Genomic DNA, 26,262 nt, shown 5'->3' on the forward strand with positions numbered 1-26,262 from the left:
GCATAATGAGGTTAATTCTTACCCTGTGCGAGCAAAGTTAGCCCAGTAGCTCATCACGGTTCTGCTCAACTGCATCTCCTCTTCAGAGCATTCACCTAAAACAGTGATAATATAGTAAAACATTCTGCATTATGAAACCCAGAGAGAACCCAGATCACTGATTGACTGTTGAAAATGTATGTATGCACTTACCACTTAACGTGGCATAGGAAGTTGTGAAGCAAAATCCTAATACCAAAAAGAGTTCATCTCCATGGTCACTGCCAACAAAGCTCGGCCTTCTGTCCTGCAGGAGTTTGAGAGGATACTGGTACTCATACAGGTACACGGGGGCACCTGCATCTATTGGCGGACAAATGAGTGTGATATTATGTTGTTGTGTGATAGTAATGATCAAATATTGGTTCTGAAGTAGATATGAGTCTTCTTAAATAAATAATTAGGTACTACCTCTGTGAGCATTAGCTGCCTTTATGGCTGGAATGGTGAACATCAGATCTCCCAGCACCTCTGTGAGCCCGTCTCTGTTTTTCACACGATCCTCACCGTTTCCAATGTATTCCTCTACAATCAAACCACTGATGATGGGCTTGAGAAACAGAGCAATGTATGTGTTAAAGAGGTTTGAGCATTATGAAACAGTAATACTGTATCTGGCCAGTGTCTGTCTTACATCAGGGTGGAAGAAGGAAATTATGTTTTGGACACTCTCCCGATCCATTCCCTCAGTCCAGTCTGGGGGAGCAAAGAACTAAGGGAAGACAAAACTGGAATTAACATTTCAAACAAAATGAAAATATTTAATGGGCTCATATGGCAATCAATTAAGCATTCACACTTACACCAGGAAGTAACCAGCCCCCTTCATCATCATTAATACCAGTCATGTATGGCACAGTGAGAAGTTCATGTTTCTGGAACAGCTCGTCAACAGGTTTGGTCAGGTAGTGTCCGTCAATGTTTACGGGATATCTTAATTGTTCATTCTTGAGACAACAAAATGTATGAAGCGAAAATGTTGAGAAAAAAAACAACATAAAAATTGCAACATAACGTCCCATTAACTCAATCTATCAGATTTGCATACAATATCTTACCTTCCCAATAGTCACAAAAGTATCAAAATCGAGGTTTTTCATGCAGTCAGCAAGCTTCTCTGTGCTTTCGAAGCTACAGCCAGATACATTCGCTGCCATCTGAGGACAACAATGTAGGAAACCAAACATGTTATTATATTTTCAGTATTGTGCACAAAAGCTAAAATGGCACTCGCAGATACCAGCCACCTAAATATGCCATTTTCTTCCCCAGCAAGATCCATCTATTATTCCCTGAGAAATTATGCCCTATCTTGCAATGATAAAGAAAGTGAAAAACTGTTTTCCTGGATCTGTCCCTTTTTCCGGATCTAGACCAGGAATTGATGGGTCTATTCTGGGCTGAGAGCCATCCAAATCTGTTCAACAGTTTTTTGTGTAAACCAGCTGACAAACCAACTGACCATCTAACTAACCAACAAACAAATAAACAAACAAACTGACACAGGTGAAAACACAACCTCCTTAGCAGAGGTAATAAACACACTGATAGTCAACCTGTGTCGTGGGTAGAGGATCGTTTGTAATGAGTGCAACCATTGCAGCAGTGCCACTCTCAGCAATGGCACGGTGGAACAGGCCGTTGGACAGTGGAGAGAGAAGCTGTTGATTTAAGTGACAAATAAATGAAAGGTTATCTGAGCAGCCTGGACATAACTGTGCATATAAGTGTTTTATCTGCTGAAGGATCCTTACCAGGAGGGATACGCTCACTCCACCTGCCGACTCCCCAAATATAGTAACTAAATCTGGGTTTCCACCAAAGTTGTGAATGTGCTTCTGGACCCACCTCAGAGCTTGGACCTGGTCCAGCAGACCAAAGTTCCCTGACATGTGCTCATCTCCAGTGCTGGATAGAACATACAGTTATAATCTTTAAGGCAACATTAACAACTGCTGGTCAAAGTGAGTAAATAAAAAGTGCAATAAAGAGAAAATAAAGTTCTGAAGAAAATGGATTGTAGTTCACATTTGGCACAGATGGAATCAAAAGAAGTAAAACAAAGTCTTAGTCTTTTTTTTTTACCTGAGAAAACCCAGAGCTCCCAAACGGTACTGCATCAGAACCACAACCATATCCTGGTATGCAGCCAGGGCAGAGCCATCATACATTGAAGCTGACCCCGTAGAAAGTCCTCCACCATGGATCCAGACCATGACCTGGCAAGATGTAAGGAAGTTTTAACTTAATTCTAATGGAGCTCATAAGAATCTCAATCAAAATACATGAAACTAAACAAAGACATTTATCTGAATAAAACCGAGCACTGATGCTGACAAACACTTAGAAAATAAGGGTTCCTGAAGGGTTCTTCCTGAGGGGCTGGGGTTCGACTCAGAACCTCCACATCCCAAAATATTCAAATGTTCACAAGTCTTCCAAAATGTATTTTAAATGAAGATGTTCGATCCTGTTGGATCAGTTTCCAATTTTGTTGGTCTGTTGGTCAAATTGAACTGACTGAAGGAGCATCAGTCATACAAGTGTGTGAAATATGTAATGTTGCTGATTCCATTAGTCCTATCATCACTTTTGACCTGTTCCCCAGTACCACACAGCCTGTCCTGTTCTGCTGACATATCCTCACAGTCTCCTGTCCTCATCTGTCATTGATCCAAAATGTATTAAAAGTAAATGTTTTACTTTATCTGACTGTTTCTCTATTTAAACATTAGTCATTCAGACATAGATTGTTAGAATGATTGGTGACCACAGCATACAATAAATGGGAATCAGTATTTCAGTTTTTCTTTGCCAAATCTGTTGAATACAGTAAGGTTCTTTGAAGAACCCTCAAAAGACATTTCAAAAACAGGCAATATTTGGAACCTCTAGGGTGGATTCTAAATGAGACCTTTGGAATATAAAAGGGTTCACCATTGCACCACCTCGGTCAGTTCTTGTTAGCACCAGAAGAAAGTGGAAATGTTCTGGATAGAACACGCAATAAGGGTCCTGGGTGGAACCTTTGCACCATGGAACATGTCTCTGTAGACCTTGTAATGGCAGGTTCTGTGTAGATGGTTCAAAGGTATAACATTTCATGTTGGGTTCTAGGTAGCATGCTTGAAAAATGTTCCAGGTGGAACCCCTTTAAGAAGGTTCTTCCCGGAACCTCTTATTTCTAAGAGTGCAGTGGATATAGAGGTGATCCGTTGCTGCCCAATTGTAGATATGGGCATCAGTATTCATATTGCCATCAAGGATTCTTCAAAGCAAACAAAGTCAGCTTCTCTATGAACACTATCGAGAGCTCAATCTCAGTAATTCAGCAGCACCACCTGCAGCGAAGGTTCTTACTGGGAGCTTGGCGTCCGGAGCTCTGTTTGCAGGAGTGTAAATGTTGAGGTAAAGGCAGTCTTCTGAAATCTCTGGGATTTCTATCTCCAAGACACCGATTTTTTCAAACAGATCATGAACATGCTGTTTATTCTGAACACACCTGAAAAAAGAGACATGTTTTATCAGTAAGTATTGTCATAAGTTCTCCAAGCCTGGTATGCAACAAATGAAGCCTTACATGAGTGGCTGCTGGGTGGCATCCCTCACTCCTTTCCAGCCCTCTACAGGCTGTGGTGCTGCCAGTCTCAGAGCAGGGCCTACAGGTGGCTTGGCGAATGGTATACCCAGGAAGGCATGGACTCCAGCCTCCTTCCCCTTGACGCTCACAAACGTACCGCTCAGACTGCCGAGCTTTGTTTGGACTTCAGGGGATTTATGTTGTTCGATCTTCTCTGGGAGCGTCTGAGTCATGAAGACAAACCGGTCCTTCTTCAAGCTCTGACCAGTTACCTGCTCCTTTAAACGAATTTCCAGGTAGTGTTCTTCTGCGCCATACTTTGGCCAGTGGGCAAGACCATCCCCATTAGGAGACCTAGAAACATACACGTTAAAAACAAGTTTGTATTAATATTTTAATATTGTGATATTATAATGCATAATGAGGTTAATTCTTACCCTGTGCGAGCAAAGTTAGCCCAGTAGCTCATCATGGTTCTGCTCAACTGCATGTCCTCTTCAAAGCATTCACCTAAAACAATGATATTATAGTAAAACATTCTGCATTATGAAACCCAGAGAGAACCCAGATCACTGATTGACTGTTGAAAATGTATGTATGCACTTACCACTTAACGTGGCATGGGAAGTTGTGAAACAAAATCCTAATACCAAAAAGACTTCATCCCCATGGTCACTGCCAACAAAGCTCGGCCTTCTGTCCTGCAGGAATTTGGGAGGATACTGGTACTCATACAGGTACACGGGGGCGCCTGCATCTATTGGCGGACAAATTAGGTGTGATATCATGTTGTTGTGTGATAGCAATTATCAAATATTTGTTCCGAAGTAGATATGAGTCGTCTTAAATAAATAATTAGGTACTACCTCTGTGAGCATTAGCTGCCTTTATGGCTGGAATGGTGAACATCAGATCTCCCAGCATCTCTGTGAACCCGTCTCTGTTTTTCACACGATCTTCACCGTTTCCAATGTATTCCTCTACAATCAAACCACTGATGATGGGCTTGAGAAATAGAGCAATGTATGTGTTAAAGAGGTATGAGCATTATGAAACAGTAATACTGCATCATCCAGTGACTGTCTTACATCAGGGTGGAAGAAAGAAATTATGTTCTGGACACTCTCCCGATCCATTCCCTCAGTCCAGTCTGGAGGAGCAAAGAACTAAGGGAAGACACAGCTGGAATTAACATTTCAGACAAAATCTAAATATTTATTGGGCTCATATGGCAATCAATTAAGCATTCAAACTTACACTAGGAAGTGACCATCCCCCTTCATCATCATTAACACCAGTCATGAATGGCACAGTGAGAAGTTCATGTTTCTGGAACAGCTCGTCAACAGGTTTGGTCAGGAAGTGTCCATCAACATTTATGGAATATCTTAATTGTTCATTCTTGAGACAACAAAATATACGAAGAGAAAAAACTATAAAAACGGCTGTGATATAACAATGCTATGAAGTCAGTTGTTTTTAGTTTTGCATACAAGAACTTACTTTTGTAAGATCCACAAAAGTATCAAAATCGAGGTTTTTCATGCAGTCAGCAAGCTTCTCTGTGCTTTCGAAGCTACAGCCAGATACATTCGCTGCCATCTGAGGACAACAATGTAGAAAACCAAACATGTTATTATATTCTTAGTATTGTGCACAAAAACTAAAATGGCACTCACAGATACCAGCCACCTAAATATGCTCAGCCAGATCCATCTATTATTCCCTGAGAAATTATGCCCCATCTTGCAATGTTAAAGTGAAAAACTGTTTTCCTGGATCCGTCCCTTTTTCCGGATCTAGATCAGGAGTTGATGGGTCTATTCTGGGCTGAGACCCATCTTAATCTGTTAAACAGTTTTTGGTGTAAACCTGCTGACAAACTAAGTGACCAACTAACTAACCAATAAACAAATAAACAGGTGAAAACACAACCTCCTTAGCAGAGGTAATAAACACACTGATAGTCAACCTGTGTCGCAGGTAGAGGATCGTATGTCGTGACTATATCCAATGCAGCAGTGCCACTCTCAGCAATGGCACGGTGGAACAGGCCGTTGGACAGTGGAGAGAGAAGCTGTTGATTTAAGTGACAAATAAATGAATCTGAGCAGCCATGACATAACTGTGCAATTGAGTGTTTTATTTGCTGAAGGATCCTTACCAGGAGGGATACGCTCACTCCACCTGCTGACTCCCCAAATATAGTAACTAAATCTGGGTTTCCTCCAAAGTTGTGAATGTGCTCCTGGACCCACCTCAGAGCTTGGATCTGGTCCAGCAGACCAGAGTTCCCTGACATGTGCTCATCTCCAGTGCTAGATAGGACATACAGTTATAATCTGTGAGACTACATGAGACACAAATAAGAAATGTCAAAGTATGATCATTCTAACTGTGCATAGTTAGTCCTTTTACCTGAGAAAACCCAGAAGTCCCAAACGATACTGGATCAGAACCACAACCATATCCTGGTATGCAGCCAGGGCGGAGCCATCAAACATTGAAGCTGAGCCAACACCAAACCCTCCACCATGGATCCAGACCATGACCTGGCAAGATGTAAGGACGTTTTAACTGAATTCTAACGGAGGTCATAAGAATTTTAATCAAAATACATCAAACCAAAGAAAGACCTTTATCTGAATAAAACAGAGAACTGATGCTGACAAATACTCTTAGAAATAAGGGTTCCTGAAGGGTTCTTCCTGAGGGGCTACGGTTCCACTCAGAACCTCCACATCCCAAAATATTCAAATGTTCACAAGTCTTCCAAAATGTATTTTAAGATGTTCTTGTTGGATCAGTTTCCAATTTTGTTGGTCTGTTTGTGAAATTGAACTTACTGAAGCAGCATCAGTCATACAAGTGTGTGAAATCTGTCATGTTGCTGATTCCATTAGTCCTATCCTCACTTTTGATCTGTTCCTCAGAACCACACAGCCTGTCCTGTTCTGTTGACATATCCTCACAGTCCTTATCTGTCATTGTTCCAAATTGACTGAAACATAGATTGTTAGAATGATAGTTGACCACAGCATACAATAAACGGGACTGACTATTTTTTTTGCCAAATCTGTAGAATACAGTAAGGTTCTTTGAAGAACCCTTAAAAGACATTAGTCAAAAACAGGCAACATTTGGTGCCTCCATTGTGTATTCTAAATGGGATCTTTGGAATATAAATGGGTTCTCCATATAAAAATATAAAAGGGTTCTCCATTAAAGGTTCAGGATAGAACAGGGGGTTCTGGGTGGAACCATTGCAGAGGAAACCTAGGTGTACATTTTGACTCAGAGCTGACTTTCATCCCTCATGTCAATAAACTGGTCCAGTCCTGCTTCAATCAACCACGTTCTGTTAGTAGAATAAAACACATGCTCACACCCCCCGATCTGGAGAAAGTCATTCGCGCATTCATCTTTGCCAGACTAGATAACTAAAACTCCCTTCTCTACAGCATAAATCAAAAATCTCTCTCTTACCTCCAACAGAACCTCCTGGTACAGAATTCAGCAGCTAGGCTTCTAACTGGTTTTAACAGACGTCAACACATTACTCCAATACTGGCTTCCCTCCATTGGCCCCCTGTCTGTTTTAGGATTGATTTTAAGATTTACTGATCACTTTTAAAGCACGCTCAGGGTTGAGTTCTGTTCTACTTGTTTAATTTATTCCATTTCTTTTATTTAACCTACTTCATTAATTTGTATCATTACTTCTGTTATTTCAACTAATTCATGCAATTTATTTTATCGTGCTTTGTAATGGTATATTGTATTCTTGCTTTGTTCTGTCAGAGCATTTTGTAAACTATCTTCTTAAAAGTGCTATACAAATAAAGTTTTTATTATTATTATTATTATTATTATTATTATTATTATTATTATTTGCAGCCCAATTGTAGATATGGGCATCAGTATTTATTCATATTGCCATTACGGATTCTTCAAAGCAAACAAAGTCAGCTTCTCCATGAACACTATCCAGAGCTCAATCTCCGTAACTCAGCAGCACCACCTGCAGTGAAGGTTCTTACTGGGAGCTTGGCGTCGGGAGCTCTGTTTGCAGGAGTGTAAATGTTGAGGTAAAGGCAGTCTTCTGAAATCTCTGGGATTTCTATCTCCAAGACACCGATTTTTTCAAGTATATTATGAACTTGCTGTTTACTCTGAACACACCTGAAAAAAGAGACATGACTTTTCAGTAAGCATTGTCATAATTTCTCTAAGCGTGGTATGCAAACAAATGAAGCCTTACATGAGTGGCTGCTGGGTGGCATCCCTCACTCCTTTCCAGCCCTCCACAGGCTGTGGTGCTGCCAGTCTCAGAGCAGGGCCTACAGGTGGCTTGGCGAATGGGACACCCAGGAAGGCATGGACTCCAGCCTCCTTCCCCTTGACGCTCACAAACGTACCTCTCAGGCTGCCGAGCTTTGTGTGGACTTCAGGTGCTTCAGGCAATGAGGCAGATTCATAATGTGACACTTCACAATTCATTAATTAATCTTCCATTTCCAATTAAAGTACATAAAAATAAATTATTCTTCCAAATATGGCACAGTTTTAAAGCAGTTTATGCTGCAAATGACGAGTGTTAGATAATACAGCTACGTTCCATTTCAGCTGTTGAGCCATGTGAAAGAATCACAGTTTTTCTCTGTGCAAATTTAACTTGAATTAGACTGTTTATACCAAACATTTTCACGATGTCACCTTGGGTGTTCAACTATTCAAACTAAAACTTTATACAGTTCGTGATTATTAAAGTATTACCAACATATTAATTATTACTAAATGTAGCTCTCCAAACTGACTCTGTGCCTGTTGTGCGTTGACATCCTCTCTCAACACAAGTGGTTTGGATAATTTGACTAAATTGCCTGCTGGGTATTTATTTAAACAGTTTGGTTCCTTTGGAAAGTCATGTTAATAATCTCTACGACTAACCTGCCGGATAACATGTTATTATAATAGAAAAAATGATTAAAAAAAAAAAAAAAACATCCAGCATAAAACTTTACATTGCTCCATTCTACACCACATTGACAAATTTAATATTAAGCTGCATAAAGCCAGCACCAGCCTACATATCTGAAAGTCACACCCCGGCCTTGAGTTTCACCTTTGGACACAATGTGCATCGGCAGGGATGTAGTTGAGAGGGCAAACAATGTCTGCTTATTAACACACTCACAGTTATTCTCATTTAACACAGGGTTTCTGCAGGTTTGAATAAGTCAAATTTCGGTTTTTTTAAGACCTTTTCAAAGACCATTTTGAACTAAATTTAAGACCTACACAAAGTGCGAAAAGTTTTTACATTTAGATTAGTTTTTATTTCAATTTATTTTTTCACTTTTTTTATCTTAGTTTAGTAATAATTAGTTTAACAAGTGATTGAGTAGTTTTAGTTTAGTTTTTATCTAGCAGTTTAATTTAATTTAGTTAACTATAATAACACTGGTGTGTGTGCATGCGTGTGTGTGTGTGTGTGTGTTCAAAATCCAGAGCACTTAGGCTTTAAGCGCCGGACTTGCGCCGGAGATTGCTTGAATGTCGCTTGGCTACGAGACTATGCAGAGTTCCGGTCGGGCAGAACTTGATGAACTTGGACCGGAAACTGGTGACCAACGCGTACAGAAGTGTGTCATAGCGTTTTTTAGAAACTAACTGGTGTTGTTCCGATTTTGTGTGTGACACCAGCAGTGAGGCTCGCCAGTATGTGGATGAGAGGGTAAACAGTGTCAACAGGTAAGAAGGCACTATGAGGTGTGTTTAAAAAGGGGATACACTGCAGCTGGGGTCGGCCCGTGCTGTTGCTCAGACTGACAACAATGCTTATTAATGTCGACGTGCATCATGTAAATAAAATGTTTACGTTCTCCTTACCGTGTAGGTCTGCAGCCACTAACAGAAACAAAACGGACATTAAAAAGAAGGAAGTTTGCTTCTCACGGAGCTCCATGGTGGGGCTGTAACGGGTTGTTACACTCTGCTGGAGGACGCGCAGAGACGAAGTGCTGCCTCCCAGGAAGCCTCCTGCTTTTAACTCGGACAGAGGTCGTGCTGCAGCTCACAGTATGACATCATCAGGTTTGACAACACCACGACAAGTGATAAGCGAGGTGAGACCGTCCTTCTCCTTTTAAGGTCCTGTGTCTTTCTCAAAAAACCCCACAACAAGAAAGCTGAATAAGGTGCGCTAAAACCAGCCTCCACTTTCAAAAACACGACAAAGCAAGTCCCCACTTTGTTGCTCACCACTTTGTTTTGCTGTACGCGTGTATGCTAGGTATTACGGTAAGAGCGACGAGGAACCAGTTTCAAAATTAAAGCGATGATCTGGTGACCATGTTATCACATTCATTCAGTCTGTCAATAATGAATGAATGAACAAGTAAATGAATAAAAAAACAAACTGAGTGAAAAAATGAAACAATGTTAAAATCAATGCAGTTAAAAATATATAATAATTGAAATGCTCTCTAATGGCACAGACAATATTTGGCCATTTCCATGTAGAATTTCAAAATTAAAGCCCTTAATAAAAGTACCACCATGGAAGGCCTTAGTGACTGCAAACTGTACACAAAAGGCCAAAACATATACTCAGTTTTTTTGCCATCTCGTTCATGTTTCACCTCTGATCACAAAGTCTCCAAAACTTTAATGTTCAAAAGGCAAATTGTCACAAATTAAGAATAAAAAATTAAATAGCCTATTTGGCAGTTACAGAGTGGCTGTGGTTTTATACTCCTTCTGGCATTGTTATTCATTATGTAATTAACTGGGTTATGGTTCAAATCCTAGGCTGTGTGAACTGCCAGAGGAAATGTACATACAGTGCGTACAGGTTTAAAAAGAGGTTTGACAGGTTTGAAAATACAAAAAAAAAAGTCTACAGCTTAGTCTACTGCCACCACTCTATATATCTGACAAGACGAACATGCCTGCTGTAGACCAGCTTAGTAATTAAATGAACAGCGAGTCACAAGTAGGTGTAAAGTACAGTGGGATTTAAGGTTACGACCTAGTTTGACTAGGCCTGTTGATTTTATTGTAGCACAACAAGTGTGTTGTAGGTGAATATATGAATATCTGAGATAGCAGACTAAAATAAAATTGTTTAAAACAGTGGAGCACTGCTCAAGTCCAGATCGCCCTCCCCTCATCCACTACTTCTTATTTACCTGAAAAAACCTGTTTGTCTCAGGTTTATTACATTTTAAGAAGATTTGAAAGTAAGTGATGTGCCAAGGGTCCAGAGTTTTACATTCCCTATGTCTGACCTGTGAAACTCAGAATGCAAATGTTCCAATAATGTATTTTATTCTGATCTCACAATTGAAAGACAAACATTATACAAATGTATGGAAAAGAACAATGTTCCTTTTTTAATCTTAGAAGTTGGTTGTGAGTTTGATTTTTCCCTCTGCTTAAACAGCCCGGGTTAAAACTTTTTAATGAAATAAGTGTGTTAACATAAAGTTTTTGTGCTTTGCAACAGACATAACTAATGACGCAAATTTATATTGAATTAGACTGTTTTGATATAAACAGTCTAATTCAATTTAAATTTGCCACATTTTCATGATGTCACCTTGGGCTGTGGGGCACCTTGGGGATTCAACTATTTATGAATCAAAGTATTACCATCATATTAATCATTAATTAAATGTAGCTCTCCAAACTGGCTCTGTGCCCCTGATTTAACTGTGACCCACTGGATGCGGTGTTAATAACTAATGACTGGGCTAATGAGCCTGCTAACAAAATGACCAGAGGTCTGGAATGAGGTTGTTTAAGGGCTACATTCGGCCCATGGGCCACCAGATGAATAGGTCTGGTATAATACTACTACACTGTAAAGAATTTTACTGTAAAAAAAACAGTAAAATACTGGCAGCAGGGACGCTACCAACTACTGTTATTTATTTCAACAGTACACTGCCGTTTTTTGGATTACAGTATATGACTGTAGAATAACGGTGGGTTTTGTGGTTATTTTATAGCGCATCTACCGTAATTTATCTAACAGTATAATACTGTTTTTTTGGATTACTGTACATGACGGTAGGATAACTGGGTTATGGTCATTTTATAGCGCATCTACCATATTTAATTCAACAGTATATCACTGTATTTTGGATTACAGTACATGACAGTAGGAGAACTGGTGGTTATGGTAATTTTACAGTATATGCCAGTGTGTTATAAAATCTGTTGTTTTTGCATTTGTATAAATCCTCACCAATTTAAAAACAAAGTATGCATGGCTTCTCAAATACCCAGCCCTAGGCTACCACATTCATCCCAACATCCAGTCAACATCCAAAAGGGATGTTAGGACATGTCTCCACTGCTTAACAGAAAATACTGTTTTATACTGTTAAATTACAGTAATCTACTGTAATTGTGAAATGACTGATTTAACTGTTAATTTACATGTGAGGGATGAATATTTAACTGTATTTTACAATTATTATAAAATACAGTAGGACACTGTTGTAAATCCACCGTAAATATACAGCACTTCATTACAAATAATGTTTCATGCTGTTAAATTACAGTAATCTACTGTAATTGTGAAATGACTGATTTAACTGTTAATTTACATGCAAGCATGAATATTTAACAGTATTTTACAATTATTTTTTAAATACAGTAAGATACTGTTGTAATCCACCGTCAATTTCCAGCAATTCATTACAAATAATGTTTCATGCTGTTAAATTACAGTTATCTATTGTAATTGTTAAATGACTGATTTAACTGTTAATTTACATGTGAGGGATGAATATTTAACAGTGTTTTACAATTATTATAAAATACAGTAGGACACTGTTGTAAATCCACCGTAAATATACAGCAATTTCTTTTGACTCTGGGATTATGGAATAACAGATCCTAACATAAATGCCAATTTAAAAGGTGATTCCTCCACAAAAACATTGATGTCTGCAGTATCTGTGGTCCCATCATCTCTAGTCCGGCAACCAGTCTCATGTCATCACTGTCTGTGGTCCCTCCATCACCAGTGACATCTCCTGTAACCAGCTCCCTGCTGCCTCAAAAAGTTTTTTATTTTAGGAATCTGTTGGCTCTGACAGTATTGTGGGGTATGGATCCATGAAGGACTTGGCAGTTTTTTGGTTAGGTTCAGAGACCATCGTCTTGTCTTGACTGGAGAGTGCCTGTCACCAGCCTCTGCAGCCACCTTCACATCGGCGTTAAGGTGTCACATGTTATAATTGTGACACAAGCTTGCAAGAGTGCATCATCCCCACTGCTAAGGTGTTGAGTGAGTCCTACATCCAGCTCCCAGAAGTGAAAGCTGCAACAGTCACGCAATAGTGACGTAAATTACCATGCTTCATGTACACGCTTTGCATGATATTTTATGCAGACCTTGTTCAGCATTTTTTCCATTGGTTAGTTTGCACTTCAACTCAGGTCATCTATCAAGTCAAGCTTGTCCTGTCAGTGCTAGGACACGACCTTTGTAGCTTCCTACAGCTCTTCCGTCTCAGGTAATGCTGTACCTGGAACCTCACAAATGTTGTTCCTTCAGCTATGCCACCATGAGCTCAGATTAAGACATTAAGGTCAGGTAGTTCCTTAAACCATTCAACAAGTACATAAAAAACAGGAGAGGGAGCATGCTGTCATAACAAAATACACTACTTAAGTGACCATTGTTCACCTCTTATAGGAGAGTGCTGGACCAAGAAAACCCTGGAACTTGGACCATCTGGTAATCCATGTTAACCCTTTCACATCAGTGCCCACACTGTTTGTATGCACTGGTGGAATCATTTTTGAAATATGCTGCTAAAGTACACTCTTGGGTACTCCTATGGTAGGTAAGACATGATAAAGTGCCCTCTAGAGATTCATGTGGTGCCTTTTTTTCAAAATTTTCACCCCTGTGTGGACAATTTTGTTGTTTGTGTGAACAGAGGATGAAATAGTTGGACAATGTTGAGTTAGGTAGATACAAATCTGTCTAAATAATACACGATTTTGCACAACAACTTCAAAAGATCTTTTTTATTTTGGATCATTAAATTAGATATTAAAACTGTCAGTTCCTGGTGGTGAAGAGGCACCACATATTTCTTTTGGGGCTTTTTAGATTTTGTAAAAAATTTGCTGAAGTGATCTGCCTTGGACAACTTTCAGGATAATAGTGGAATTGGGAAAATCCACTGAAGACACATTTCGAAAGGACCTCCTTCTAAATTTCATACAACATGTTCTGTGTTCTGCAAAGGCTACACAAAGCACATCAAGTTATTAAAATATTAATTTTATGAGGCTTGTTAAAGGGTAAAAATTCAATCAATAAAAAAACTAGAATCGATGGCCTGGATACGGAAGAGGTGATTGCTCTAAAGCTCGCTGTGCTTCTTCATTTTCTGTTGTTGAATCTTCTGCGGGAGCGTCTGAGTCATGAAGACAAATCGGTCCTTCTTCAAGCTCTGACCAGTTACCTGCTCCTTTAAACGAATTTCCAGGTAGTGTTCTTCTGCTCCATATTTTGGCCAGTAGACAAGACTAATTCCATTAGGAGACCTAGACACATACACATGTTAAAAACAAGTTTGTATTAATATTGTAATATTGTTTTATTATCATGCATAATGAGGTTAATTCTTACCCTGTGCGAGCAAAGTTAGCCCAGTAGCTCATCATGGTTCTGCTCAACTGCATCTCCTCTTCAGAGCATTCACCTGAAACAACAATATTCTTGTTACACACCCAGAGAAAATCCAGACCTCTAGTGCTCTGCTCAAAAGTTGATTTTCAAACTGCACTTACCACTTAACTTGACATGGGACGTTGTGAAGCAATATCCTAATACTGCCATGATTTCATCTGCATGGTCACTGCCAACAAAGCTCGGCCTTCTGTCCTGCAGGAGTTTGGGAGGATACTGGTACTCATACAGGTACACGGGGGCGCCTGCACCTATTTGCGGACAAATTAGTGTGATATCATGTTGTTGTGTGACAGTGAATATCAATTAATAGTTCTGAAATAGATTGTAGCAGTCTTAAGTAAATGTACTACCTCTGTGAGCATTAGCTGTCTTTATGGCTGGAATGGTGAACAGCAGATCTCCTACCATCTCTGTGAACCCGTCTCTATTTTTCACACGATCTTCACCGTTTCCAATGTATTCCTCTGCAATCAAACCACTAATGATGGGCTTGAGAAATAAAGCAACACATGGGTTAATGAGGTTTGGGCATGATGAAACAGTAATACTGTATCAGGCCAGTGTCTGTCTTACATCAGGGTAGAAGATGGAAATTGCGTTCTGGACACTCTCCCGATCCATTCCCTCAGTCCAGTCTGGAGGAGCAAAGAACTAAGGGAAGACACAGCTGGAATTAACATTTCAGACAAAATCAAAATATTTATTGGGCTCATATGGCAATCAATTAAGCATTCACACTTACACCAGCAAGTGACCAGCCCCCTTCATCATCATTAACACCAGTCATGAATGGCACAGTGAGAAGTTCATGTTTCTGGAACAGCTCGTCAACAGGTTTGGTCAGGAAGTGTCCGTCAACATTTATGGGATAACTTAATTGTTCATTCTTGAGAGAACAAAATGTACGAAGAGAAAAAACTATAAAAACGGCTGTGAAATAAAAATGCCATGAAGTCAGTTGTTTTTAGTTTTGCATACAATAACTTACTTTTGTAAGATCCACAAAAGTATCAAAATTGAAGTTTTTCATGCAGTCAGCAAGCTTCTGTGTGCTTTCGAAGCTACAGCCAGATACATTCGCTGCCATCTGAGGACAACAATGTAGGAAACCAAACATGTTATTATATTCTCAGTATTGTGCAGAGAAATTATGCCCTATCTTGCAATGTTAAAGAAAGTGAAAAGCTGTTTTTCTGGATCTGTCCCTTTTTCCGGATCTAGACCAGGAGTTGATGGGTCTATTCTTGGCTGAGATCCATCCAAACCTGTTCAACAGTTTTTGGTGTAAACCTGCTGACAAACCAATTGACCAACTAACTAACTAACCAACCAACAAACAAATAAACAGACAGGTGAAAACACAACCTCCTTAGCAGAGGTAATAAACACACCTGTGTCGTAGGTAGAGGATCGTTTGTCATGAGTAAATCCATTGCAGCAGTGCCACTCTCAGCAATGGCACGGTGGAACAGGCCGTTGGACAGTGGAGAGAGAAGCTGTTGATTTAAGTGACAAATAAATGAAAGCTTATCTGAGCAGTCATGACATAACTGTGCAATTGAGTGTTTTATCTGCTGAAGGATCCTTACCAGGAGGGATACGCTCACTCCACCTGCCGACTCCCCAAATATAGTAACTAAATCTGGGTTTCCTCCAAAGTTGTGAATGTGCTCCTGGACCCACCTCAGAGCTTGGACCTGGTCCAGCAGACCAAAGTTCCCTGACATGTGCTCGTCTCCAGTGCTGGATAGAACATACAGTTATAATCTGTGAGACTACATGAGACACAAATAAGAAATGTCAAAGTATGATCATTCTAACTGTGCATAGTTAGTCCTTTTACCTGAGAAAACCCAGAAGTCCCAAACGATACTGGATCAGAACCACAACCATATCCTGGTATGCAGCTAGGGCGGAGCCATCAAACATTGAAGCTGAGCCAATACCAAACCCTCCACCATGGATCCAGACCATGACCTGGCAAGATGTAAGGACGTTTTAACTGAATTCTAACAGAGCTCTCAAGAATCTTAATTTAAATACATCAAACCAAACAAAGACATTCATTTGAATAAAACGGAGCACTGATACACTGACACATACTCTTAGAAATAAGGGTTCCTGAAGGGTTCTTCCTGAGGGGCTGGGGTTCGACTCAGTACCTCCACATCCCAAAATATTCAAATGTTCACAAGTTTTCCAAAATGTAGTTTTCTTATTGAAGATGTTCTTGTTGGATCAGTTTCCAATTTTGTTGGTCTGTTTGTCAAATTGAACTGACTGAAGCAGCATCAGTCAGACAAGTGTGTGAAATCTGTTCTGTTGCTGATTCCATTAGTCCTATCATCACTTTTGATCTGTTCCTCAGAACCACACAGCCTGTCCTGTTCTGTTGACCTATCCTCACAGTCTCCTGTCCTTATCTGTCATTGTTCCAAAATTGACTGAAACATAGATTGTTAGAATGATAGGTGACCACAGCATACAATTAACAGGACTCAGTATTTGTTTTTGCCAAATCTGTAGAATACAGTAAGGTTCTTTGTAGAACCCTCAAAAGACATGGTGTACATTTTGACTCAGAGCTGACTTTCATCCCTCATGTCAATAAACTGGTTCAGTCCTGCTTCAATTAACTACGCTCTGTTTGTAAAATAAAACACATGCTCACACCCCCCGATCTGAAGAAAGTCATTCATGCATTCATCTTTGCCAGACTAGATTACTACAACTCCCTTCTCTCCGGCATAAATCAAAAATCACTCGCTCGCCTCCAACAGAACCTCCTGGTACCTCCTGGTACAGAATTCAGCAGTTAGGCTCCTAAGTAAGAGATAATGCCTGACAAGGTCTCCATAATCAGGAATTAATGGATGACGCGGAGGCCTAAGAACCGCCCGACTACTCAAATACTTTCTGTAGCTTGTGTGTTACAGTCGCCATCCTGAGGTGTTCAGAGGATAAGGCACTGAAGGACTGACGGACTGCATTCAGTGTTAGAATAATAATATTCACATTTGATACGCCAGCTAGGGCATTCATTTACAGCGGTGAACAGACAATTTGACTGGAACTACTTAATAGGTGTCCATATATCAGGGATCAATGGACACCCTGCAGCCAATCGGAATCGAATATTCCCCCAGACCATGGTATAACTGGTTTTAACAGACGTCAACACATTACTCCAATATTAGCTTCCCTCCATTGGCCCCCTGCCTGCTTTAGAATTGATTTTAAGATTTTACAGATCACTTTTAAAGCACGCTCAGGTCTGGCTCCGAGCTATATTACAGATATCTTAATTCCCTATGAGCCAGCTCGCAGCCTTAGATCCTCAGACGGGGCCCTCCTAACCGTTCCAAAGTCAAGAATAAAAACTAAAGGGGAAGGTGCCTTTGCCATAAGGGCCCCTCGACTATGAAATGCCCTGCCTGAGGAGATGAGGCTTGCAGGATTGGAAAATTCTTTTAAATCACTTCTTAAAAACCATTTTTATGACTAGCCTTCATGTGATGTGGTCCTTTTATCTTTATTTTTACTCCAACTGTCTTTGAGTTCTCTTCTACTTTTGGTCTAATTTATTTAATTTATTCCATTACTTTTATTTAACCTACTTCTGTTATTTAACCTCTGTAACTTAATGGTATATTGTATTCTTGCTTTGTTCTGTCAGAGCATTTTGTAAACTATGTTTTTAAAAGTGCTATACAAATAAAGTTTTTATTATCATCATCATTATCATTGTTATTATTATTATTTTTATTATTTGCAGCCCAATTGTAGATATGGTCATCAGTATTCATATTGCCATTACGGATTCTTCAAAGCAAACAAAATCAGCTTCTGCATGAACACTATCCAGAGCTCAATCTCAGTAACTCAGCAGCCCAACATGCAGTAAAGGGTTCTTACTGGGAGCTTGGCGTCGGGAAGCTCTGTTTGCAGGAGTGTAAATGTTGAGGTAAAGGCAGTCTTCTGAAATCTCTGGGATTTCTAACTCCAAGACACCGATTTTTTCAAGCAGATTATGAACTTGCTGTTTATTCTGAACACACCTGAAAAAAGAGACATGTCTTATCATTTAGTATTGTCATAATTTCTCCAAGCGTGGTATGCAACAAATGAAGCCTTACATGAGTGGCTGCTGGGTGGCGTCCCTCACTCCTTTCCAGCCCTCTACAGGCTGTGGTGCTGCCAGTCTCAGAGCAGGGCCTACAGGTGGCTTGGCGAATGGGACACCCAGGAAGGCATGGACTCCAGCCTCCTTCCCCTTGACGCTCACAAACGTACCTCTCAGGCTGCCGAGCTTTGTGTGGACTTCAGGTGCTTCAGGCAGCGAGGCAGATTCATAATGTGACACTTCACAATTTATTGATTAATCTTCCATTTCCAATTAGAGTACATGAAAATAAATATTTCTTCCAAACATGGCAGAGTTGGCTGGTTTTAAAGCAGTTCAGTTTTAAAGCAAGCGACGAGTGTTAAATAATTCAGCTACTTTCCATTTTAGCTGTTGAGCCATGTGAAAGAATCACAGTTCCTCTCTCTCGTGCTTGCAATCCAGTTATAACTCATTTATAGGTGTAAAGTTATATGGTATTTGTTGACAGACAGAAAACTAAACAACAATTTTGTTAAGAGATTAATCACAAACATCTGCTGATTCCATCTCCTCCAGTGTGACGATCTGCAGTTTTTCTCTGTCCGAATTTATCTTGAATTAGACTGTTTATACCAAACATTTTGATGATGTTACCTTGGGTGTTTGACTATTTAAACTAAAACTTTATACAGTTAATGATTATTAAAGTATTTCCAACATATGAATCATTAATAAAAAATGTAGTTATCCAAACTGACTCTGTGCCTGTTGTGTGCTGACATCCTCTCTCAACACAAGTGGTTTGGATAATTTGACTAAATTGCCTGCTGGGTATTTATTTAAACAGTTTGGATCCTTTGTAAAGTCATGTTAATAAACTCTACAACTAACCTGATTAATAATATGTTATTATAATATAAAAAATGATAAACACACCCACAGTAACTCTCATTTAATATTAAGCTGCATAAAGCCAGCACCAGCCTACGTTTCACCTTTGGACACAATGTGCATCGGCAGGGATGTGGTTGAGAGGGCAAACAATGTCCGCTTATTAACACACTCACAGTTATTCTCATTTAATACAGGGTTTCTGCAGGTTTGAACAAGTCAAATTTAAGACCTTTTCAAAGACCATTTTGAACTGAATTTAAGACCTACACAAAGTCAGTTTTTATTTCAATTTAGTTTTTCACTTTGTTTTTTTTTATTTCAGTTTAGTTTTAATAAATTTAACAAGTGATTAAGTAGTTTTAGTTTAGTTTATATCTAGCAGTTTAATTTAATTTAGTTAAATATAATAACCCTGGTGTGTGTGTGTGTGTGTGTGTGTGTGTGTGTGTGTTAAAAAATAAAGAGCACTTCGTCTTTCAGCGTCGGAATTGAGCCGGAGATGTTTTGAATGTCGCTTGGCTACGAGACTATGCAGAGTTCCGGTCGGGCAGAACTTGATGAACTTTGACCGGAAACTGGTGACCAACGCGTACAGAAGTGTGTGATAGAGTTTTTTAGAAACTAACTGGTATTGTTCCGATTTTGTGTGTGACACCAGCAGTGAGGCTCGCCAGTATGTGGATGAGAGGGTAAACAGTGTCACCAGGTAAGAAGGCACTATGAGAGGTGTGTTTAAAAAGGGGATACACTGCAGCTGGGGTCGGCCCGTGCTGTTGCTCAGACTGACAACAATGCTTATTAATGTCGACATGCATCATGCAAATAAAGTAGTTACGTTCTTCTTACCGTGTAGGTCTGCAGCCACGTACAGAAACAAAACGGACATTAAAAAGAAGGAAGTTTGCTTCTCACGGAGCTCCATGGTGGGGCTGTGACGGGTTGTTACACTCTGCTGGAGGACGCGCAGAGACTAAGTGCTGCCTCCCAGGAAGCCTCCTGCTTTTAACTCGGACAGAGGCCGTGCTGCAGCTCACAGTGTGACATCATCAGGTTTGACAACACCACGACACGTGATGTCCGAGGTGAGAACTTCCGCCTTCCTTTTTAGGTCCTGTGTCTTTACAGGTTTGAGAATACAAAAAAAAAGTATACCACCTAATCTACTGCCAGTCCTCTATTATATCTGACAGACCAACCTGCCCGCTGTTGACCGTATAAGTAATTAAATGATAACTGAGTCACAAGTAGGTGTAAAGTGCAGTGGGGTTTAAGGTTATGACCTAATGAATAGCTAAGATGGCAGACTAAAATAAAATTGTTAATGAAGGTGGAGCACTGCTCAAGTCCAGGTCGCCCTCCCCTCATCCACTACTCCTTATTTACCTGAAAACCCTGTTTTTATTCAATAAAGGCCTATTCAACTGTTTTTTAAGACAGGCCAGATTTGAAAGTAAGTAGTGCCAAGGGGTCAGACTTTTACATTCCCTATGCCTGACCTGTTTAAATGGTCAAATTTGATGAAATCAGCCTGAAAATCACAGGACTTGTTGTGGGGAAAGAAGTCAGGAGTATGAATTTGAAAGATGTGTGAGCCTCCTTTCATGCTGAACAGAGGGGGAACAGTATCTGACAGTAATATTCCAAGCTGTCAGGATGCGTTCCCCCTGTTTAAATGGTCAAATTTGATGATATCAGCCTGAAAATCACATGACTTATCTGTTGTGGGGAAAGAAGTCAGGAGTATGAATTTGAAAGATGTGTGAGCCTCCTTTCATACTGAACAGAGGGGGAACTGTATCTGACAGTAATATTCCAAGCTGTCAGGATGCGTTCCCCCTGTTTAAATGGTCAAATTTAATGATATCAGCCTGAAAATCACAGGACTTATCTGTTGTGGAGAAAGAAGTCAGAATATGAATTTGAAAGATGTGTGAGCCTCCTTTCATACTGAACAGAGGGGGAACAGTATCTGACAGAAGTATTCCAAGCTGTCAGGATACGTTCCCCCTGTTTAAATGGTCAAATTTAATGATATCAGTCAGCCTGAAAATCACAGGACTTATCTGTTGTGTTTAAAGAAGTCAGGAGTATGAATTTGAAAGATGTGTGAGCCTCCTTTCATACTGAACAGAGGGGGAACAGTATCTGACAGTAATATTCCAAGCTGTCAGGATGCGTTCCCCCTGTTTAAATGGTCAAATATAATGACATCAGCCTGAAAATCACAGGACTTATCTGTTGTGTTTAAAGAAGTCAGGAGAATGAATTTGAAAGATGTGTGAGCCTCCTTTCATACTGAACAGAGGGGGAACAGTATCTGACAGTAGTATTTCAAGCTGTCAGGATGCGTTCCCCCTGTTTAAATGATCAAATTTGATGATATCAGCCTGAAAATCACATGACTTATCTGTTGTGGGGAAAGAAGTCAGAAGTATGAATTTGAAAGATGTGTGAGCCTCCTTTCATACTGAACAGAGGGGGAACAGTATCTGGCAGAAGTATTCCAAGCTGTCAGGATGCGTTCCCCCTGTTTAAATGGTCAAATTTGATGATATCAGCCTGAAAATCACAGGACTTATCAGTTGTGGGGAAAGAAGTCAGGAGTATGAATTTGAAAGATGTGTGAGCCTCCTTTCATACTGAACAGAGGGGGAACAGTATCTGACAGTAATATTCCAAGCTGTCAGGATGCGTTCCCCCTGTTTAAATGGTCAAATTTAATGATATCAGCCTGAAAATCACAGGACTTATCTGTTGTGGGGAAAGAAGTCAGGAGTATGATTTGAAAGATGTGTGAGCCTCCTTTCATACTGAACAGAGGGGGAACAGTATCTGACAGTAATATTCCAAGCTGTCAGGATGCGTTCCCCCTGTTTAAATGGTCAAATTTGATGATATCAGCCTGAAAATCACAGGACTTATCTGTTGCGTTTATATAAGTCAGGAGTATGAATTTGAAAGATGTGTGAGCCTCCTTTCATACTGAACAGAGGGGGAACAGTATCTGACAGAAGTATTCCAAGCTGTCAGGATGCGTTCCCCCTGTTTAAATGGTCAAATTTAATGATATCAGCCTGAAAAAATCACAGGACTTATCTGTTGTGGGGAGAGAAGTCAGGAGTATGAATTTGAAAGATGTGTGAGCCTCCTTTCATACTGAACAGAGGGGGAACAGTATCTGACAGTAATATTCCAAGCTGTCAGGATGCGTTCCCCCTGTTTAAATGGTCAAATTTGATGATATCAGCCTGAAAATCACAGGACTTATCTGTCAGGTTTAAAGAAGTCAGGAGTATGAATTTGAAAGATGTGTGAGCCTCCTTTCATGCTGAACAGAGGGGGAACAGTATCTGACAGTAATATTCCAAGCTGTCAGGATGCGTTCCCCCTGTTTAAATGGTCAAATTTGATGATATCAGCCTGAAAATCACAGGACTTATCTGTTGCGTTTATATAAGTCAGGAGTATGAATTTGAAAGATGTGTGAGCCTCCTTTCATACTGAACAGAGGGGGAACAGTATCTGACAGAAGTATTCCAAGCTGTCAGGATGCGTTCCCCCTGTTTAAATGGTCAAATTTAATGATATCAGCCTGAAAAAATCACAGGACTTATCTGTTGTGGGGAGAGAAGTCAGGAGTATGAATTTGAAAGATGTGTGAGCCTCCTTTCATACTGAACAGAGGGGGAACAGTATCTGACAGTAATATTCCAAGCTGTCAGGATGCGTTTCCCCTGTTTAAATGGTCAAATTTGATGATATCAGGCTGAAAATCACAGGACTTATCTGTTGTGTTTATAGAAGTCAGGAGTATGAATTTGAAAGATGTGTGATCCTCCTTTCATGCTGAACAGAGGGGGAACAGTATCTGACAGTATTATTTCAAGCTGTCAGGATGCGTTCCCCCTGTTTAAATGGTCAAATTTGATGATATCAGCCTGAAAATCACAGGACTTATCTGTTGTGGGGAAAGAAGTCAGGAGTATGAATTTGAAAGATGTGTGAGCCTCCTTTCATACTGAACAGAGGGGGAACAATATCTGGCAGAAGTATTCGAAGCTGTCAGGATGCGTTCCCCCTGTTTAAATGGTCAAATTTAATGATATCAGCCTGAAAATCACAGGACTTGTCTGTTGTGGGGAAAGAAGTCAGGAGTATGAATTTGAAAGATGTGTGAGCCTCCTTTCATGCTGAACAGAGGGGGAACAGTATCTGACAGTAATATTCCAAGCTGTCAGGATGCGTTCCCCCTGTTTAAGTGGTCAAATTTAATGATATCAGCCTGAAAATCATATGACTTATCTGTTGTGGGGAAAGAAGTCAGGAGTATGAATTTGAAAGATGTGTGAGCCTCCTTTCATACCGAACAGAGGGGGAATAGTATCTGACAAAAGTATTCCAAGCTGTCAGGATGCGTTCCCCCTGTTTAAATGGTCAAATTTAATGATATCAGCCTGAAAATCACAGGACTTATCTGTTGTGGGGAAAGAAGTCAGGAGTATGAATTTGAAAGATGTGTGAGCCTCCTTTCATACCGAACAGAGGGGGAACAGTATCTGACAAAAGTATTCCAAGCTGTCAGGATGCGTTCCCCCTGTTTAAATGGTCAAATTTGATGATATCAGCCTGAAAATCACAGGACTTATCTGTTGTGTTTATAGAAGTCAGGAGTATGAATTTGAAAGATGTGTGAGCCTCCTTTCATGCTGAACAGAGGGGGAACAGTATCTGACAGTAATATTTCAAGCTGTCAGGATGCGTTCCCCCTGTTTAAATTGTCAAATTTAATGACATCAGCCTGAAAATCACAGGACTTATCTGTTGTGTTTAAAGAAGTCAGGAGAATGAATTTGAAAGATGTGTGAGCCTCCTTTCATACTGAACAGAGGGGGAACAGTATCTGACAAAAGTATTCCAAGCTGTCAGGATGCGCTTTATCTGCTATAATGAAAATGGATTTAAGGCAAATATGATAAAATAGCGATTTATATTTGTCTATAAATGAATGAGCATATTTTGTTCAAAAAGGTCATAACAATAAATAAAAATGAAAAGTCTCTCACAAATATAATATTTTTTATTTATAGAAATAACAGTAGTTGGTTGTGTTAATAAATACATAGAAACACAGACATATGTGCTGTTGTCCCAGTTTAAAAATATAACTTGACAGTCATGAAATTTGGATTTCATGTCTACAATAGAACATCCTCAGATAAAACTAGGTTTTGAACCTTAGCTCTCTCCACAGTGCCTCTGTGGTACGAGCACAACAGCTTGGGGGCGAGCTTTTTGTTTCGTGCGCTTCCTTCGCCCTTCGGGACATTTCGGATTGGGGCGGGACCAGGGGAAACAAACCTCGACAAGGAAACTGAGCTCGATACAACACCGGCGGTTATTTATCAAAATATACACCTGCACCCAGCGTTTAAAGGAGACCACATGATGTGTTTTATGATGTTTTTATGTGTTTACAGCTGCTAATGTATGTAACGCAGTTACTGGGATGATACATGACAGTTAAATATTGAATATGTCTATAATAACCACATCCTGACATGTAACTGTGACTTTTGATGGGTACTAATAATAACAATCATGACAAAAATTTTACAAAGACTGCAGATCACGATAAGAAGCTGCAACTGGCAGTGAGCTGCTTTCTTTTCTGTTAGCAGTGAAGTGATGTACTCATTATACATTATAAAATATGATAATGTATAAAATAACATTTAATGGTAAAAAAAAAGTACAGTTGCAGTAGACTTCTATTATAAATATGTAGCATATATATAGTTTATTATTATTGTTATTATTATTATTATTATTATTATTATTATTATAATTACTACTATTTTTCTGCATATTCTTGACTTTGAATGGGAGCTGCTATAAAGCATTTCTGTTTCTGATTTAAGTTAAGTTAAATGAATCAAGACAGATGTCACATTTACATGTCAGGGTGTGGTTATTATAGACACAGATTCAATATGTAAGTGTCATTTATCATCACTGTAACAGCGTTACATACCAGCCCCCCCAATTGTTTTTAAAAAACCACCACCACATCCATCCCCCACACTTTTGAAAAGCTTGCTACACCTCTGGTCTCAGGTAATGCTGTACCTGGAACCTCACTGATTTGTCCTTCAGCAATGCCAGCATGAGCTCAGATGCAGACATCAGGGTCAGGTAGTTCGTTAAACCACTCAACAAGAAGATAAAAAACAGGAGAGGGAGCATGCTGCCAAAACAAAAACATTTCTCAAAATTAATTAGGGATAGGGGGGTGCTGCTCTGTAGGTGAGATGCACACGTTAAATTCAGCAGCTCCCAACTGGTGAAATTTCAATCAATCAAAAAAAAACATTTAGCCAATGTCTTACTTTTGAAATAGTTGTGGGATGTTTATTGCACATTTTGAAGCAACAACTTTAAGTTCTCAGTCCCAAGAATGTCGGATACAGGCACTTCAGGCAAAAACGAGCGGGGAGCTTCTGCTTCTGCTAGCCAAACCACTCATGCTAGCGAGGAAGAGGAGGTAACAGCAACTAGGCTCAGAGATGGAAGTTACCGTAAGTGCTCTAAAAGGGGAGATTCGTGCACTTCAAAATAAATGTGAAGATTTAGAGAAGGTCGAGGAGAAACAACCGAACGATTGTCGGCATTGCAGAAGGGGGAGAGGGCAAAACTCAGACAGCGTTTATCTCCAACCTCCTAAAAGACTTGTTGAATCTCGAAGACCTACCACTTATCGACCGAGCTCATCGATTAGCCCAAAGTAAGCCGAAGCCAAGGCAACCACACAGACCATTCATTATGATGGTCCACTTCTTCCATGTTAAAGAACAGATTCTCCACTTGGCCCGAGAGAAGGGAAATCTCCGATACAATGATAAGGCCATACACATCTTTGGA

General features: G+C 39.9%; 1 protein-coding gene across 1 annotated transcript in view; it reads right to left on the reverse strand.

The window, feature by feature from the left end:
- Nucleotides 1–20,347, reverse strand: part of ces2b (carboxylesterase 2b) — a 66,267-nt gene extending 45,920 nt beyond the window's left edge. The window contains 24 exon segments of the mRNA XM_030426244.1: nucleotides 23–95; nucleotides 193–342; nucleotides 451–589; nucleotides 674–751; nucleotides 843–986; nucleotides 1,098–1,196; nucleotides 1,596–1,700; nucleotides 1,794–1,947; nucleotides 2,125–2,258; nucleotides 3,400–3,541; nucleotides 3,620–3,973; nucleotides 4,057–4,129; nucleotides 4,227–4,376; nucleotides 4,486–4,624; nucleotides 14,919–14,996; nucleotides 15,088–15,231; nucleotides 15,334–15,432; nucleotides 15,737–15,841; nucleotides 15,935–16,088; nucleotides 16,189–16,322; nucleotides 18,261–18,276; nucleotides 18,278–18,403; nucleotides 18,482–18,674; nucleotides 20,191–20,347. Of these exon segments, the coding sequence (XP_030282104.1) occupies nucleotides 23–95; nucleotides 193–342; nucleotides 451–589; nucleotides 674–751; nucleotides 843–986; nucleotides 1,098–1,196; nucleotides 1,596–1,700; nucleotides 1,794–1,947; nucleotides 2,125–2,258; nucleotides 3,400–3,541; nucleotides 3,620–3,973; nucleotides 4,057–4,129; nucleotides 4,227–4,376; nucleotides 4,486–4,624; nucleotides 14,919–14,996; nucleotides 15,088–15,231; nucleotides 15,334–15,432; nucleotides 15,737–15,841; nucleotides 15,935–16,088; nucleotides 16,189–16,322; nucleotides 18,261–18,276; nucleotides 18,278–18,403; nucleotides 18,482–18,674; nucleotides 20,191–20,266 (3,059 nt within the window). The 5' untranslated portion in view covers nucleotides 20,267–20,347.
- Nucleotides 20,348–26,262: the final 5,915 nt, after the last annotated feature.

The sequence above is a fragment of the Sparus aurata genome, chromosome 8 (assembly GCF_900880675.1).
Source record: "Sparus aurata chromosome 8, fSpaAur1.1, whole genome shotgun sequence".
Taxonomy (NCBI): domain Eukaryota; kingdom Metazoa; phylum Chordata; class Actinopteri; order Spariformes; family Sparidae; genus Sparus; species Sparus aurata.